This window comes from Electrona antarctica (assembly GCF_951216825.1).
Source record: "Electrona antarctica genome assembly, chromosome: 2".
NCBI lineage: Eukaryota > Metazoa > Chordata > Actinopteri > Myctophiformes > Myctophidae > Electrona > Electrona antarctica.
Genome location: NC_136807.1, coordinates 18,499,584 through 18,514,791, shown reverse-complemented (window position 1 = coordinate 18,514,791; position 15,208 = coordinate 18,499,584). Strand labels below are relative to the sequence as shown.

Below are 15,208 nucleotides of genomic sequence, written 5' to 3'. Positions count from 1 at the left end.
TTTCTTTGAAGATTTTGTTTAGTATTTGTGCTTATGATGAATTCCTGTTCTGTATGATGAATTCCTGTTCTGTCCTTTGTCTATATAGAAGTGTCTATTTGTATGTCTCTAAATGTTTTTGATGAATTGAATTGGAAACCAGTGTAATGCTTAATTGGGTCGTCCACTCACAGTTAACAGCCTTTGTATTGAGTTTGTGCTTGAAATGTACTGTAATTCTGCAAACTGTTAATACATTTTTCAATCAATCAATCAATGCCATGTGGTTGTGGATAATTGTGCAATATGTGAATAATTGCTTTGAAAATACTATGTTGTAAAGAGAAATCAATAAACATGTTTTAAAAAAAAGAGGATAATTCAAGCTTTCCCTACAGCTGCAATGTTGGTGATTTTGATGTTATTTAATATAATTAGATAGGACTTTTCTGTTTGGCTGAATGGGCTGTCTATGGGAAGTATCACCTACGTAGGTAGCACCTTGCTGGCAAGATGGCTGCGGTCTGAATATGGCCAATTGATCCGCGGGCCGGACTTTGGAAGGTTAGGTTAGGTTTCAAAGCTCTAGTGGCTTTGAACCCTAACCTACACGCTTTTGCACACCAGATACTGTACATTCTTCTGCATACACACTGTCCCATAACGGAATGTACACTTAAGTTGGTGGTGGTGGTCAGCAGGTCATCTCTAAAGCTAGCAGTTCATATGAGTAGGCCTAGGTCTTGTGATCACATCAAAATTAGAAGTCAATTCATCATAAAAGAAAAGTTTCCATCCCCTGTCATTTCAGTATTCAGCATCGATGGCACACAGCCCTCAAGTTTGTCAAGCAGTTTTGCTTATTAGTCTAGTAGAATGTGAACCCGGACATGTTGAGTACACCAACGTTTTATGTTAGAAATGTTTAGTATGGGTCCATGTCAAAGTAGGGGGTTTTCATGATGCTGAATCCATTCCAAGAATTCGTTTTGCACAAAATACACTCCTTAGGCTAAAACGGCCATAGCCGTAATCACAAATGTGCTATGGTAGCTATGGCCGTTTATAGCCCAAGGAGTGTTTTTTGCAAAACTAATGCTTGGAATGGATTCAGCATCATGAAAACCCCCTAGTTTGACATGTCACATGCTACATAAAGCATGATGAAATTTGGAACTTTTTGCCTTCTATAGGTTGTTAATGGTATGGTCACACATTATGCCAATTATGAAAATTGCTCAACATATGTTCAACGTAAGTTAGCATGCTGTTATTCATGCTGGGGACCCATACTCAACATTTCTAACATAAAACTTTGGTGTACTCAACGTGTCCGGGTTCACAATGGGGCTCTATGGGCTGGCAACTAGACTATATGTTAATATGCTTCTTACCATCCCAATGCATGCCATGCAATGCCTAATCGATGATGACAATGACATCCATCAACCTAGCCTCCTCTGCTTTGATTGATTGATTGATTGAAATGTAAACAGCACGTGGTACAGTAAGACATTGACCCATTAAAACCGAGAAAACATTTGTGTCATTTTAGATTTTAGCTATATGAATGTGTGTCACGATTTTTCTAAAATAGCAGATATACAAGGTCATAGCTCATCACTTGGTGCCGCGCTATAAAAAAGACATTTTGCAAATCTTTCAATATATGTTTTTTTTTTTTAATGTTTTTTTTGTGGCTTTCGCCTTTATTTTATATTTTTTATGGAGGGACAGACAGTAGCCTGATAGGAAGTGGGGAGAGAGATGGGGGGAAGACATGCAGTGAGGGCCGTCGGGATCGGGAGTCGAACCCGCGGCTCACTGCCAGACTGGATTACCAGCCAAGGTGCCTGGACCACTGAGCCATGGCCCAGGCCAATATATGTATTTTTAAACCAAAAAGCTTTTATTCAAAGCTTTGCTTCTATGGGTCACTGGAAAACATATTTTGAGATGGGGGTCCACGTCTAACCTGACTCCGCCAGATGGGGCAGCAGAGTCCACGTCTGCCTAGTCCAAATACATATCATTTTGAGGGTCCTTGAAAAAGTTTCAAATGAGCACCACTGTTATAGGCTATATCAACATATGTTTTTCAGAACACGTTTGTAGAATCGGTCTTAGGTCATAATGAGTTAAAGCTAAAAGGATAACACAAAAAGGTTCTTGGAAATTGTTTCCATTGTGGTCCTAATGTCGTGTCTGAAAACAACCATGTAAGAACACCAATCAAAGTCACACTCTACAAGGCATCGTGCGTGTCAACACACACCAGGTTCAGAATCAGAAACCTGTCCTGGACTGTTCATCACTACCACTTAAATGTATATTCAGTGATTTCACTTAATTAAAATATCACTTCTTTTTTTGTTTTGTTGTGATAATCCTTGCTACTATAGAGTGTGCTGACCATATAAGGAGTTCCTCTCTGTACCCAGTTAACCCCTGGGGTCAAAAAACCTTAGGTTTCGTTTTTGGCTAGGTGGCCAAGTCTTCATCCAATCAGGATGAGAGGGGCCTTCCGCCAATCATGATTGAGCAGAGGCGGGCCTTTGTGCGTGCTGTTGGCTTGTCGCGTGTCCCCCCACTGTAGAGCGTGTGCATGTGCACATCTTGCTACCGGGGCGGACCGGTTTTTTTTTCCAAATCACCCAAATCACTGAATGCACTTTTAAGACACCCTGATGTTTTTAACACCAGATGACTCCCAACATATCCTGAGCATCACCTAGCTGGCAGGACCATGTTCCCTACATTCTCCAATGCAACCCTATTGCAGATGCCACTGGTGGGTCAGCCATATCATCCTGATGCCTGCTGCTGTTTGTCCCATCAGGTTCTTTATGGACATCTGCTGACAGCCCACAGAAAGCCTGGTGGTCAAAAGCTGTTGCTGCAGCAAAATGTCCACTTTGGCATGCCTGTTACTTATGACACACCGGGGTCACACACTTTGAGCAGAAACAAAGATACCATCATGCTAATCGAGTACCATTTTCACCTCCTGATCGATCCACAGTCCCAGCTGTGGAAAGATATGTTTCAAGACTTCCAAAATCCAAGTAATCGACGTGCTTGGTCTAGTTATCCTTGCATGACAAGTAGGATACTACTAATGCAAAGGTGATGCAAATACAATGACTAGTTATCACCGGGTGGCTTTCCATTGCATATTTTTCTGCAAGTACATATCACCGATGTTGCCACCTGTAATTTAATCCTCCTATAAAACCTGCACTTCATTTGAGAGTCACAGTTCAGACGGGTATTTCTGCTGTTGCTAAAAGTTGGGCCATGAGCCAATTTGCAGAGCAGTTCCACCACTTCAAACGTGAGCCAGACAGCCTGAAAGGCAAGAACATCATCTTTTTTTTTAAAGATGAACCAGTAGCGTCCGGTTTCTTATCAATGTGGGAATCTCCCAGGGATAAATACAGAACAATTACTTGTACAGAATGTTTAAGAATCTGTTCTTTTTCCTCTCAAGCAGGCTCTTTTCCGACTGGATTTTGTATTAGGTTTAGAGATAAACATCATTGAGATGTGATTAAATACATTGACATGTACCAGTAGGCTTAACAATGGAGTGGATGTTACCGGACATCAGTACAGAGATGTGATGCCTGGGCCGGCCTAGCGGTCCAGGCACCTAGGCTGGTAAACGCGCTGTCAGGCTGACAGCATGTCGCGGGTTCGAGTCCCAATCCCAACGACCTTCGCTGCGTGTCTTCTCCCCATCACTCTCCCCATTTCCTGTCTACATACTAGTGAACATAGGCTACTGTGATTTGCTCGTCCACATATGGCATAAATTCTCCATTCATTGTCAATGGGAATTTTATGATGATGTGATTAACCAACCAATAAATAACTGAGTACCACAGACGAATAACAGTCTAAGTCCACACTATTGATCCATAATATATAAATGATAGATAAGGGTTCAGGACACCGAGGCCCTTTCGTGGAGGGGTCAGTCTGAAATTTGGACTTAGACTGTTTTTCGTCTGTGGTACTCATAATGAAACAGTGGAAAAATCTTTGTTAGACATTTTAGCACTGAAATGTCACGTGTGAAATATGAAAATGCAAAAACCAAGAATACACATTTAACTCGTTTAGACCAGGAACCCCTGTACGTAACTTTACCTTTCAATCCTTTGGGGGTTTTGTTGCTATGTACAGTATAACAAATTACAGAAGAAGGCGTTTTTAGAATCGGCCTCTGGTCTAAATGGGCATGATACGCACGCAGCGCGCGAGCGCACGCACGCACGCACGCACGCACGCACGCACGCACGCACGCACGCACGCACGCACGCACGCACGCACGCACGCACGCACGCACGCACGCACACACACACACACACACACACACACAATTTACAATTACAATTACAACTCACAAGTAGGAATCTACACTGAATCCACAGCTAAGGGTTCTGCCCACTTAACTGAACCATACTGGACCACCAGATGGTGCTTGCAATTGCAGTGTGGCTATAGTATAGTATAACCAATGCTGATGTCAGCAAAAAGTGAGAACTTTGAAGTGCTATGCTATATATGCAGTCCATAGGGGCAGATGCCACTTGCTCCACTACTGGAGTCAGTTACAGTAAACAGTCATATGGTCGCTACAGTAGCTGCAATATACAATGGTCATATTTCTTTCTGGGACCCCTGCTACTTCATGCTATAAGTAAATCCAGTATATGTGTGGTAAGGGGGGGGGGGGGGTCGGGCATTCTGGCTGTAGAGGCAGTCATAATGTATATTTGATCTATTTTTAAAATGTCTCCCTTGTTGCTTGTGAATCCTCTTTTCAGCTTGAGCCAAGGAAGTGGAACCTGATAAGGACAGTGGTGACTTAAGCCTTCTACAGGAATGTGGGGTGAATAAAACAACTCTCTGTCCGTCCTGGCTGTCAAGAGGAGGAAAAAAAAGAAAGATGTCACAAGCCAGCATCTTCAGTTTCAGTGTCCAAGGATGACCCCAATAAAAATAAATAAAGAATAGAATGAAAAATAAAAACTTGATCGATTGAAAAAATGTGATGTTGTTCCTCTTCTCCTTAGTTTTAGTTTACTGCGACCATACGTCGCAGATTACTATGAAAACCTGCAAAACCTGTCCGTCAGTCACGCCTCCATATATGGTTGTCAGTCCATTACACCTCGTGTCATCACACGCCTCCATATATGGTTGTCACTCAGTCCATTACGCCTCGTGACATCACGCCTCGTGACATGTCACACCACCATATATGGCCGTCAGTCCATCACGCCTCGTGACACGCTCCATATATGGCCGTCTCCATATATGAAGATCACGACATTAACCTCAACAAATCCTGGATAGCCATACATCGAGAAGACTGGATCATCACCTAGATCTGCATATATGGAGCCAGCCAGAAACTCTACATCTGACCTCAAACCTCGTACCCTTAGATCTCCATATATGGAGCTGACCTGTTCTGACAACCATATGTTGATCCTTCCCCACCCATCCTTCCTCTTTGATGTCTTCCTTTTGACTGATACCTGTCCGTTCAAGCTCTAGATGGGCCCACCCCAAAGTTATTAGTGCAGCCATGCCCGGCAGCCGGTGAAAACTAGAGTTCTCAACAGGCCCGAAAATTAAGGCCCGGCCCTACCTGGGCCCTCATCAAACCCTGTACACTCAAGATACTGTCCCCGCTGCCACCCTTAGATCTCCATATATGGGGCTGACCTTTTCTGACATTCCATATGTTGATCATCTGACCTCATCAAACCCTGTACACTCAAGACACGCTCTATATATGGCCAGACTTAATCAAACCCTGTACACCCAAGACCTGCCCCCGGTGCAATCCTTAGATCTCCATATATGGAGCAGACCTGTTCTGACATTCCATATGTTGATCATCTGACCTCATCAAACCCTGTACACTCAAGACACGCTCTATATATGGCCAGACTTAATCAAACCCTGTACACTCAAGACACGGCCCCCGCTGCCATCCTTAGATCTCCATATATGGAGCTGGCCTGTTCTGACATTCCATATGTTGATCTGACCTCATCAAACCCTGTACACTCAAGACACGCTCCATACATAGCCTGTACAGAATTCATTCCATATGTTGATCTGACCCCCCATGCCAAAGCGCCAGCGCTCGCCCAGCAGTCTGCTGTCACCCAGGCGGATGCAAGCTTCTCGCCCTCAGGGCGTGTACTGGTATAGACTTGTTATAAGTGTCCTGATTCCGTATAAGAACCCTGCATCCATGTTCACCGCATGCAGAATGATTCTGCATCAGATAAACGCATCACAGATAACTCCATGGACTGTGTACTTAATATTCTGCATTTGATATGGAAGCACTGCATTGCTATTGCTTCTCGCCCTCAGGGCGTCTTACTGGTTATATAGTAGAAAGTAGAGTATAGCGGTACATGAAACCGAGCTCAGAGAGAAAGACATGTGAGATATGACAGGAGTTGGATTCAGACTGCATGTCATCGTGACCCGAAAGGAGCATGTGGTCCGGGCATACTGGCATCGGGGACCGTGTGTCTATGTAGATATTCTAGTGCTGAGGCACAAGCTGTGCCATCAGCACAAAATGTGAGATTGGGAATATAAATAGTTACAGGACTGAATAGTTTATAATGGAATCAAAAGTTCTCTGTTTGAGATATGAATTGTGATTAATATCTAAGCAACGTAGATTTATACTTGACTGTATTGACACTATTGTGGCATGTCACAAGTCTGTTCATCAGTCTGCTCATCTCTTTCTATTGTGCTAAAGTCCATCTCGCTGTCTCTCCAGTGCCTTGCAAGTAGTGCGTGATTCTTGCTCAAATGTGAATCTCGATTTTACTCAACAAGAATTGAGACGATTCTCACACATTTCTATTTTTCTCCGTGAAAATATTTATTGCTTTAAGCTGTAGTTGCTGGACAACATTCAAAATGTGGCACCTGGAGCCAACTACATGTGGCTTCAAACAGACAACATCAAAGTGCTTGACTTAAACCTCTCTTAAAGTCTCTATCTTGTAGCAAAAACATAAGAGTAACTAACTCAAATGAATTGGACAGCCAACTAGTGCTGCACGATTCTTGCTCAAATTTTGAAATGAGATTGCATGATGCATAGGTGTCTGAATCTAGATTGCGATCTTTTTTAGATTAATTGTGCAGGACTACTTGCAAGTATGTCATTAGATCTTTATCTGCTGGAGGCAAGCTTGAGCTATGCCCAAATGTGTGCTGTAGTACATAATCTTTGGAGTGAGGAACCTCTAGATTTCTGTACAAGGACAAACAGCTGCTCCACACAAATATAGCACTCTGGAATAGCAACAGGTGGTGGGTGGAGCTTTGGCCATGTACACATGTGATAATACATGTGTACATGTGTGTACGTGCAAGTGGGAAGGGGGAGGGTGAGAGACAGTTGAATGAAGTCTTTGAGAACACGCATTTATATACTGCTATACAAACCATTATGATTTAGTGACACTCTCACATCAACATTCATACATTACATATCTATCTATATACAAATGCACCGAAAAATGTCTGTCAGTCATTCTGTCTGTCCTTCCTTCTGTCTGTAGCCTACACTTAATTCCTTATATTAACCAGTAGAGAGTACTCTCTACTGCCCTATCTGGCGAACATCATTTGCTGTTCATATATTCAGAACGGGTAAGGTAGTACTATGGAAACAAAGCATTGTCCAACCGCCATAGCCAAATAACCATTTTCAATAACTCCAAAATCTAGTGTCCAATTTAATTGTTTCCTGTATGTAGAAGCCATCCTCACTGTTCTGTTTGTATATTTATTATCATGATTGTTGTAGTTGTTTTGTTCCAATGCACTTTAATGGATGAAGTTAAGTAAAATATGCAAACCAAAAATATATTCAACCTGTGGACAATGTGTTCTTTATGCCTGCGTACAACTACAAGTCTGGGTGCATCAATGGGTTTGTTGATTTGTTTGGAACCGACGACAAACGCCTTTTCACTGTATATGAACATAACTTCCCTCCACTTTTCAAAGCTCCTTCTCATTCACTTTAGCCCATACCCACATCAAAACAAAGATGTCACAAAATATCTTATGTTTGATATTTGGCAGACTGTGTCTGTTGTTTCAGATCAAATAGCCTGTAAAATAAATGTAGCTCCTTTGATCAGTAGGAGGAGAAACAGAGCAGGAGTAGATCCGGAATACCGGCTGCTACTGGCAAGGCATCACAGGTGCCAAGTCATTCACAGGAAAACCCTCAATGGGAGGGTGATTAGTTTCCATCAGAGAGTGCAAAAGGTATTGCAAGAGCCAAAATGCAATCCAAGAATGACTTCTGGTCTTATGGTGGCTGCGTAACCCTAGCTCTTGAGTAGCAAATGATCTTCACTATACAGTAATTACAATGATCACGTCATTATCCTCATCCCACAAATACTTCAGTTGTAGGCCAGTCAATCTAAGATAAAAAATGGCCTGGCCCAAAATAAATTGCAATAGTAATCATTCAAGGTTTTTTATGATCCTTAGGGTCATCCAAATAACATATTAAAAATTCAAAAATCACATTACATGCTTCTTAAAGCATAATTAATATTAGATTATTTTTGCCTTATAGGTTTTTAATGGTTTAATTGTGCCTTTGTAATATGCACGATTTCCATTTTTGTCCAATCCAGCTCGACACATGGTCTCCAGCTTGTCAGATGATGTGATCTGGTCGTGTGACTTCTCATGCGCATGCAAACTTTAGACCAGTGTGGTCTGCTTGCTCTTTTGCACCAGCTTGTGAATACCTTTCCCCCCATGGGGTCATAGTGTTATGGATGCCATTAAGGGCAGCAGCCTCATTAGCTCCAGATAGCTAGAGTTGATGATGCTTGAAAAGCTAGATTGTGTACCCTGGGGGGTTGTCAAGCCTGCAAAATGTATGCACGCAAAAAGATTACATCCCTCACAGCTCACAGTTCAGATTGTATTTCTTCTTTTAGTATCCACAAGGAGAGGACATGCACTGCAAGCAGCTATGTGTGTTGCCAAGTTTGAAAACAACACAAATAACTAATGCATTTTCAGAATTATTTGACGTCAGTGATTAAGTGATGATTGTACATTATTATTAGTAGTAGTAGTATTAACATTACAGCAATCAGTAGTGCAAAACAATTCTACAAGTATTGTTTCCATCCATGTAAGTTCACTTAGGCTATAAGCTAGATAGTCAGACTCACGCCAGATACACGCCTACATGCATGTTTATTTAACCTACTGACTGCCATGCACAGGTCCAGTAGGCAGTAGCCTACTCTCTCTCTCTCTCTCTCTCTCTCTCTCTCTGTGTGTGTGTGTGTGCGTGTGTGTGTGTGTGTGTGTGTGTGTGTGCGTGCGTGCGTGTGTGAGTGTGCTGTGTGTGTGCGTGCGCGCGTACGTGCGTGCGAGCGAGTGATCGAGCGTCGAGAGAGAGAGAGAGAGGGGGGGAAGACAATGCTGCGGTTCTTTGCAGTATGCGCGTCAACGGAATCCCACGAGTGCGTCATCCAAGTCAACGACTATTCTTTGAACGCGCTTGCGATTGGCCAGAGACTGGAAAGCTCCCCACCCTCTGTGCTGCCTTCTATGGAAGCTCTGACGTAATGGATACAATAAAATTGATACTATAAATGTCTTACCGAGATCAGAGCGCAGGGACTCCACTTCAGCTGAAAGACTGGAGATGATTAACAACCTTTTTGGACTACTTCTGAATCTTTGTGAAACTGCATAGTAACAGGTAAGTCAAAATAAGCTATGGTAATGTTATATTTTTGTGTATGGAAATGAGAGCGGATAACTTTTTGATTAATTATATGATTAAGAGAGACGCATCGATACTTTAATTAGATGTTGTTCACTGATATCTAAAACATAAAAACGAGACAAAATATCCCCTAGAATGTATCTAGCCATTAAAGAAAAGCAACTGATGTTTGATGTTTTGTTCTCCTTTAGATGCTCCAGAGTGTATAAATACAAATAGACAGAATAAAACAATAGTCAAATTTAAGACCATGGTTAGGTTAAAGCTTACAGTCATAAAAACCTAAATTTTAAGCTTATATCCTAAGGGACACTGTTGCTATTACCTTGTTGCATATATGGCTACTTGCACCCTGTGTTGGCATAGTGCACTACCACACTTCATTATAAGCATGCAAAAATATCAACCTGCACTTTCAATGAAATATAGAAAGCGTGTTTGTTTAAATTATTATTATTTGTAAATTTTGGAGTCCATTCCAAATTAAGTAGGCTACTACTACTAATGGCTTGCTCAAAACGTACATATATTTGGCTACTTTTGCATCTCACAAATGCTATCTTATTCAACCCACAGACATGACCCTTGTCCACCCCCAACATGCAGCTCAGCCATATGAGAATACCCTCAGCAACTCTGATTTTCAGGCCGTTCAGGGCATGGATTTTAACTCCAGATTAGCTCTTGACATGAGCAGCCAAAGGGACCATCTCTCTTCTCCACCCCTCCCGAGCATCAACTCTCTGGTGGGCACGTACACAGGGGAATTTGATGCCTTTTCGTGTCAGATCACCACCAACCCTACCCCAGCCACTCCATCGCCAGGCCAGGAGTCTCCCTTCAAGGTGGATGACCTCCAGATTTATGGCTGCTACCCAGGAACATTTACACTGAGCTACCTCGATGATGCTCTGTCTGGTGGCTCTGATTATTTTGGCAGCCCCACATCTGCACCGTCTCCCTCGACCCCAGGCTTCCAGAGCCAGCCGACCTCCACTTGGGACTCAGCCTTTGGCCCTTACTCGCCCACACCAGGATTCTGGGCAGCTGACAAAGCTTCCGTTGCACATGCACACTCTTTCTTCCCTTTTGGATCTGCAGAGGATGCATCCTCTTTGGGCCAGTCCCACTTGGCAGAACAGGACCCTTTCAATTTTACCCAACAGCATCCAACAGCTTTAACCTTTCCCCACCTGGCATTGGAGCATGCAAGTGACTTAGATGGAACCGAACAGGTAGAAGGCAGCCTGTCACCCAAATCAAGAAGCCCCAGTGGAAATGAGGGGCGCTGTGCTGTCTGTGGAGACAATGCCTCCTGTCAGCATTATGGGGTTCGCACCTGTGAAGGATGCAAAGGATTTTTCAAGGTAACATATCATCTGGTTTCAGATCAGTCATTTTGTTTTTGTTTGAATAAACATTCCTGATACTGAATGTGTCTTTTGTATTTTGCAGCGAACAGTACAAAAGAATTCCAAGTATGTGTGCCTCGCCAATAAAGACTGTCCTGTGGACAAGCGTCGGCGGAATCGATGCCAGTTCTGTCGTTTCCAGAAGTGCCTAGTTGTAGGCATGGTGAAGGAAGGTGAGTTCAGCACATTTATGACTTATGACATGTCCACTGGGGGAAAAGTGGGACTGAGTTACCCCGGATTCCATCCTTGTCCCAGGGCCCAGAATTTGGTGCTATACACCCCTTACTGACATACTCTGTTTGAAAGTGGGAACTTGTGTGTGGTTTTAATGTCAGAATTTCTCCTAGTTGTGAGAACAGATAGCCTTAAAGGGCGAAGAGGTCGCCTACCATCTAAGCCGAAAGTTGCCCAGGACCCGACAACTACAGTGTCTCCAGTGAGCCTGATTGCTTCTCTTGTTAGGGCACACATCGATTCCAATCCTGGCATTGGGAAACTGGATTACTCTAAGGTGAGAGCAAATGGAAAACTTTTAATCTGGTTTTCTGCATTAACAAGACTGATATATGATTAATTTTAGTCATTAAAATCACTGACTATTAAAATACATATGACTGATCAGAACCTGCCTGTTCAGTTCCAGGACACTGTTGTCAGCCCATCAGAGAAAGAGGATGCAGGTGACATAAAACAGTTCTATGACCTGCTCACAGCCTCTATGGAGGTCATCAGGAAATGGGCTGAGAGTATCCCAGGGTTCACTGAGTTCTGCTCTGAGGACCAGGATCTACTGTTGGAGTCTGCGTTTGTTGAACTTTTCATCCTGCGACTTGCATACAGGTGAGTGAGGATAATTACCTGAAAGCTACAGTACCTGAAAACAATGATAATTGATATTAATGGTCCATTTTATTTATATAGCACTTTGTGAAAGCCAAGCTTTCAACATGCTTCGGAATTTATAAAAACATTCATCCTTGTGACAATGTGCACTTTAGAAGTGAATTCTGCTCAGTGTAAATTGATAACATGTGCAATCATATCCATAATCCATACAGTGCAATGAATCAAATAAACCAACCAACAAATGTCCTCTCTTCCCTGCTGAAGGTCCAATCCAGAGACACACAAGCTCATCTTCTGTAATGGTGTCGTGCTTCACAAGACACAGTGTGTCCGAGGTTTTGGTGACTGGATTGACTCCATTATGGAGTTCTCTCGGAGCCTTCATCGCATGAAGCTTGATGTTTCCTCCTTTTCTTGCCTCGCAACCTTGGTTACCATCACTGGTAAGGAATTTATGTGTCACACTGGCATACATCTGCAAAATTATGTACAGAATTCTCACAATTCAATTAATTTATCTCTCTTCTTTACACTGATTTGGCAGAGAAAAGTATATATTATAATAGAAAATACTTGAACATTCAAGGCACTTAAAGGGATATTTCACTTTTAAAAAAAAGTAATTTTGTCATCTACTCAGGCTTTTGTGAACACCCCGGACAGTTTTTAAGTTTTAGATATTTGATATTCATTTTAGATGCCCCACCCCCTTCCTATACAAACCCATTGTAACTTCAACGTCCATTTGAACCATGTTGGACTCATCAAAAACACCTGTCCTTTTTTCTGGTGACTGATACTGCCCTCCTAACACGTGAGGTGCCCGGCGATGACCAAAAGTTTTTTTGAAAGTGAAATATCCGTTTAATGTTTCATCAAGCATATTGTATGTGCCACTGCAAGGTTTGAACGTTTGAAGTCCAGTATGATAGTATGCTTTGCTGAAGCTTTAGTAGCATCAGCTAAGACACTATTGTCTGACTGCTATACACCAATTTTAGCTATATTTTCTAATTTCTTCCTCTCACAGACCGCCACGGTCTTAGGGAGCCTAAACGCGTGGAAGACTTGCAGAACCAGCTCATTACGTGCCTTAAAGATCACGTCTCTGGCTGTGCTTCTGACTCCTCACGACCCAATTATTTGTCCAGACTGCTTGGGAAGCTCCCTGAGCTTAGGACACTGTGCACACAAGGGCTCCAACGCATCTTTTACCTTAAGCTGGAAGATCTTGTTCCACCACCACCTATAGTGGACAAAATTTTCATGGACACACTTCCTTTTTGAGAGAGCAGGGGATAACTACCTGATGTCAGTGTTGCAATCTCTGGAGAATATACTGGGAAATAAATGAAGCACTTATGTTACGTGGTAGCTACAAAATGATACTGCAAGCAGTTAAGAAGAATAAGAAGCATCAGCACCTATCATCAACTCCAGAGGAAAGATGGCCATCTCCAAATTAGATATATGTGTATGGACTCAGTAACTCAAAAGGTCTTTGGTGAATTTGTTCGATGGTTTATGCACATTGTATAGGAGAGATACTCTTTAGATTAAAAATATATATATTTGGGAGACTGTATGGTGAGAACAGATAACTATACAAGGCAACATACAATGGTACTTGGTGTGGTTGCAGTAATAATAACTCGCCTATTTATACAATCGTACATCTGCAAAAGTTTGCACCAGGCTGTTCCTCACACAATTTTCTAGCCTTATACATGTGTAATATGTCAAATTGACTGGCTTCATCAGGAATCGTGTACTCATATTTTTCTAAGTGATTTCTTGTATAGCTTAATTGATTAATTCTTTAGTGCATAACATTTTCCACTATTTTGCAATATTCATGATCATTAGTGTGGGCCTTGTCCTGACACATGCATACATATTCACAAAGTTTGGTACATATTATCTCTGCAGACTGCAGTCATGTAATAAAACAAATCCATAAATTATAAACCCATCATCGATTCTACCCCAAATTTGAATCATGCATGGCATAGTCTCACCACCAGAACACTATCACATCTGCTCATAGTGAGTGCCAGAACTGCGAAAAGGTGAACCATGCATATTACATAGTAGAAACACAATCTTTCTAACTGATTCCTCAAATCACAACTAATCCAATCCTAGACTTGTTTTGGGGCAACCACAGATTACAATTCCCTCAAATGTCTAGTGATAACAGTTTGATTTTCCAAAAAAATGATGTATGCCAGACACAAAACTAGTCAGGCCCGACCAGCCCATGGACCAAAAGGAATGTTTACATACCACAGTACACCATTAATCAATTTTGTATCAAGAGTTTTAGACAGGAAAAAAGTCTAATGCACTTTCAACACAGGTACATACAAAACAAATATTTCTACTGTTATTAAGTTACAAGGGGTTTATGACTGAAACATTCTTTGCATTAAACATCTCCATTTTGTATTAAATAGCTTTGACTCTGAGAACCTATGGTCCCAGAGCCATGTGGCCAAACAGTAAGAGTCTATGTCCTATACCAGGAGTGCCCACACTTTTTTGACTTGAGAGCTACTTTCAAAATGACTGGCTCAACAAGATCTACCTACCGAAAAAAGAATATTATACCATTGCTGAAAATAGTTTAAATATGGAATAGCGGCGCTGGTGTTACATATAAGACAAATGCACATGGAATGGAGATATGGAATAGGTAGGTAGTTTTTTGTATTTAATCTGTAATGCTACTGATGTTTGTGCACAGCAACACTCTTGAAAACAAAATATTGCATTGTGGGTTTGAGCTGACAGGCCCTTTTTGATATCAATCAATGAAGCAAGTCACATTAATTCAAGTGGCAGATGCCAAAAATATGTTTTTTATACTTTTTTTAGGGGCATGTCATGTGATCTACCTGCAGCCCTTGTGATCTACCTTTTGGGCACCCCTGTTCTATACTATTTCTGTAGCATGAGGCAGCTTGATGTACAAGTACATCCCTCAGTCATTATGTACAAGTACACCCCTGGACATGACACACACTAGTATGTTGCAGGGTCGGTGGGTCCCCTGTCTTCTTTAGAATGACCCAGCCAGGGGATTGCACCCCAACCTGAAATAGAGTCCAAAGGGAAGCTCACACATCTCTGA

At 42.0% G+C, this 15,208-nt stretch overlaps 1 protein-coding gene across 1 annotated transcript; it reads left to right on the top strand.

Annotated features, from left to right (window-relative positions):
* Positions 1-10,391: 10,391 nt before the first annotated feature.
* nr4a1 (nuclear receptor subfamily 4, group A, member 1) lies at positions 10,392-13,362 on the top strand (the record flags this gene model as incomplete). The annotated part of the gene is made up of 6 exons (XM_079520375.1): positions 10,392-11,181; positions 11,270-11,399; positions 11,577-11,740; positions 11,867-12,069; positions 12,340-12,518; positions 13,106-13,362. The coding sequence occupies exons 1-6, from the start codon at positions 10,393-10,395 to the stop codon at positions 13,360-13,362; spliced, it is 1,722 nt and encodes a 573-aa protein (XP_079376501.1). The 5' UTR covers position 10,392.
* Positions 13,363-15,208: the final 1,846 nt, after the last annotated feature.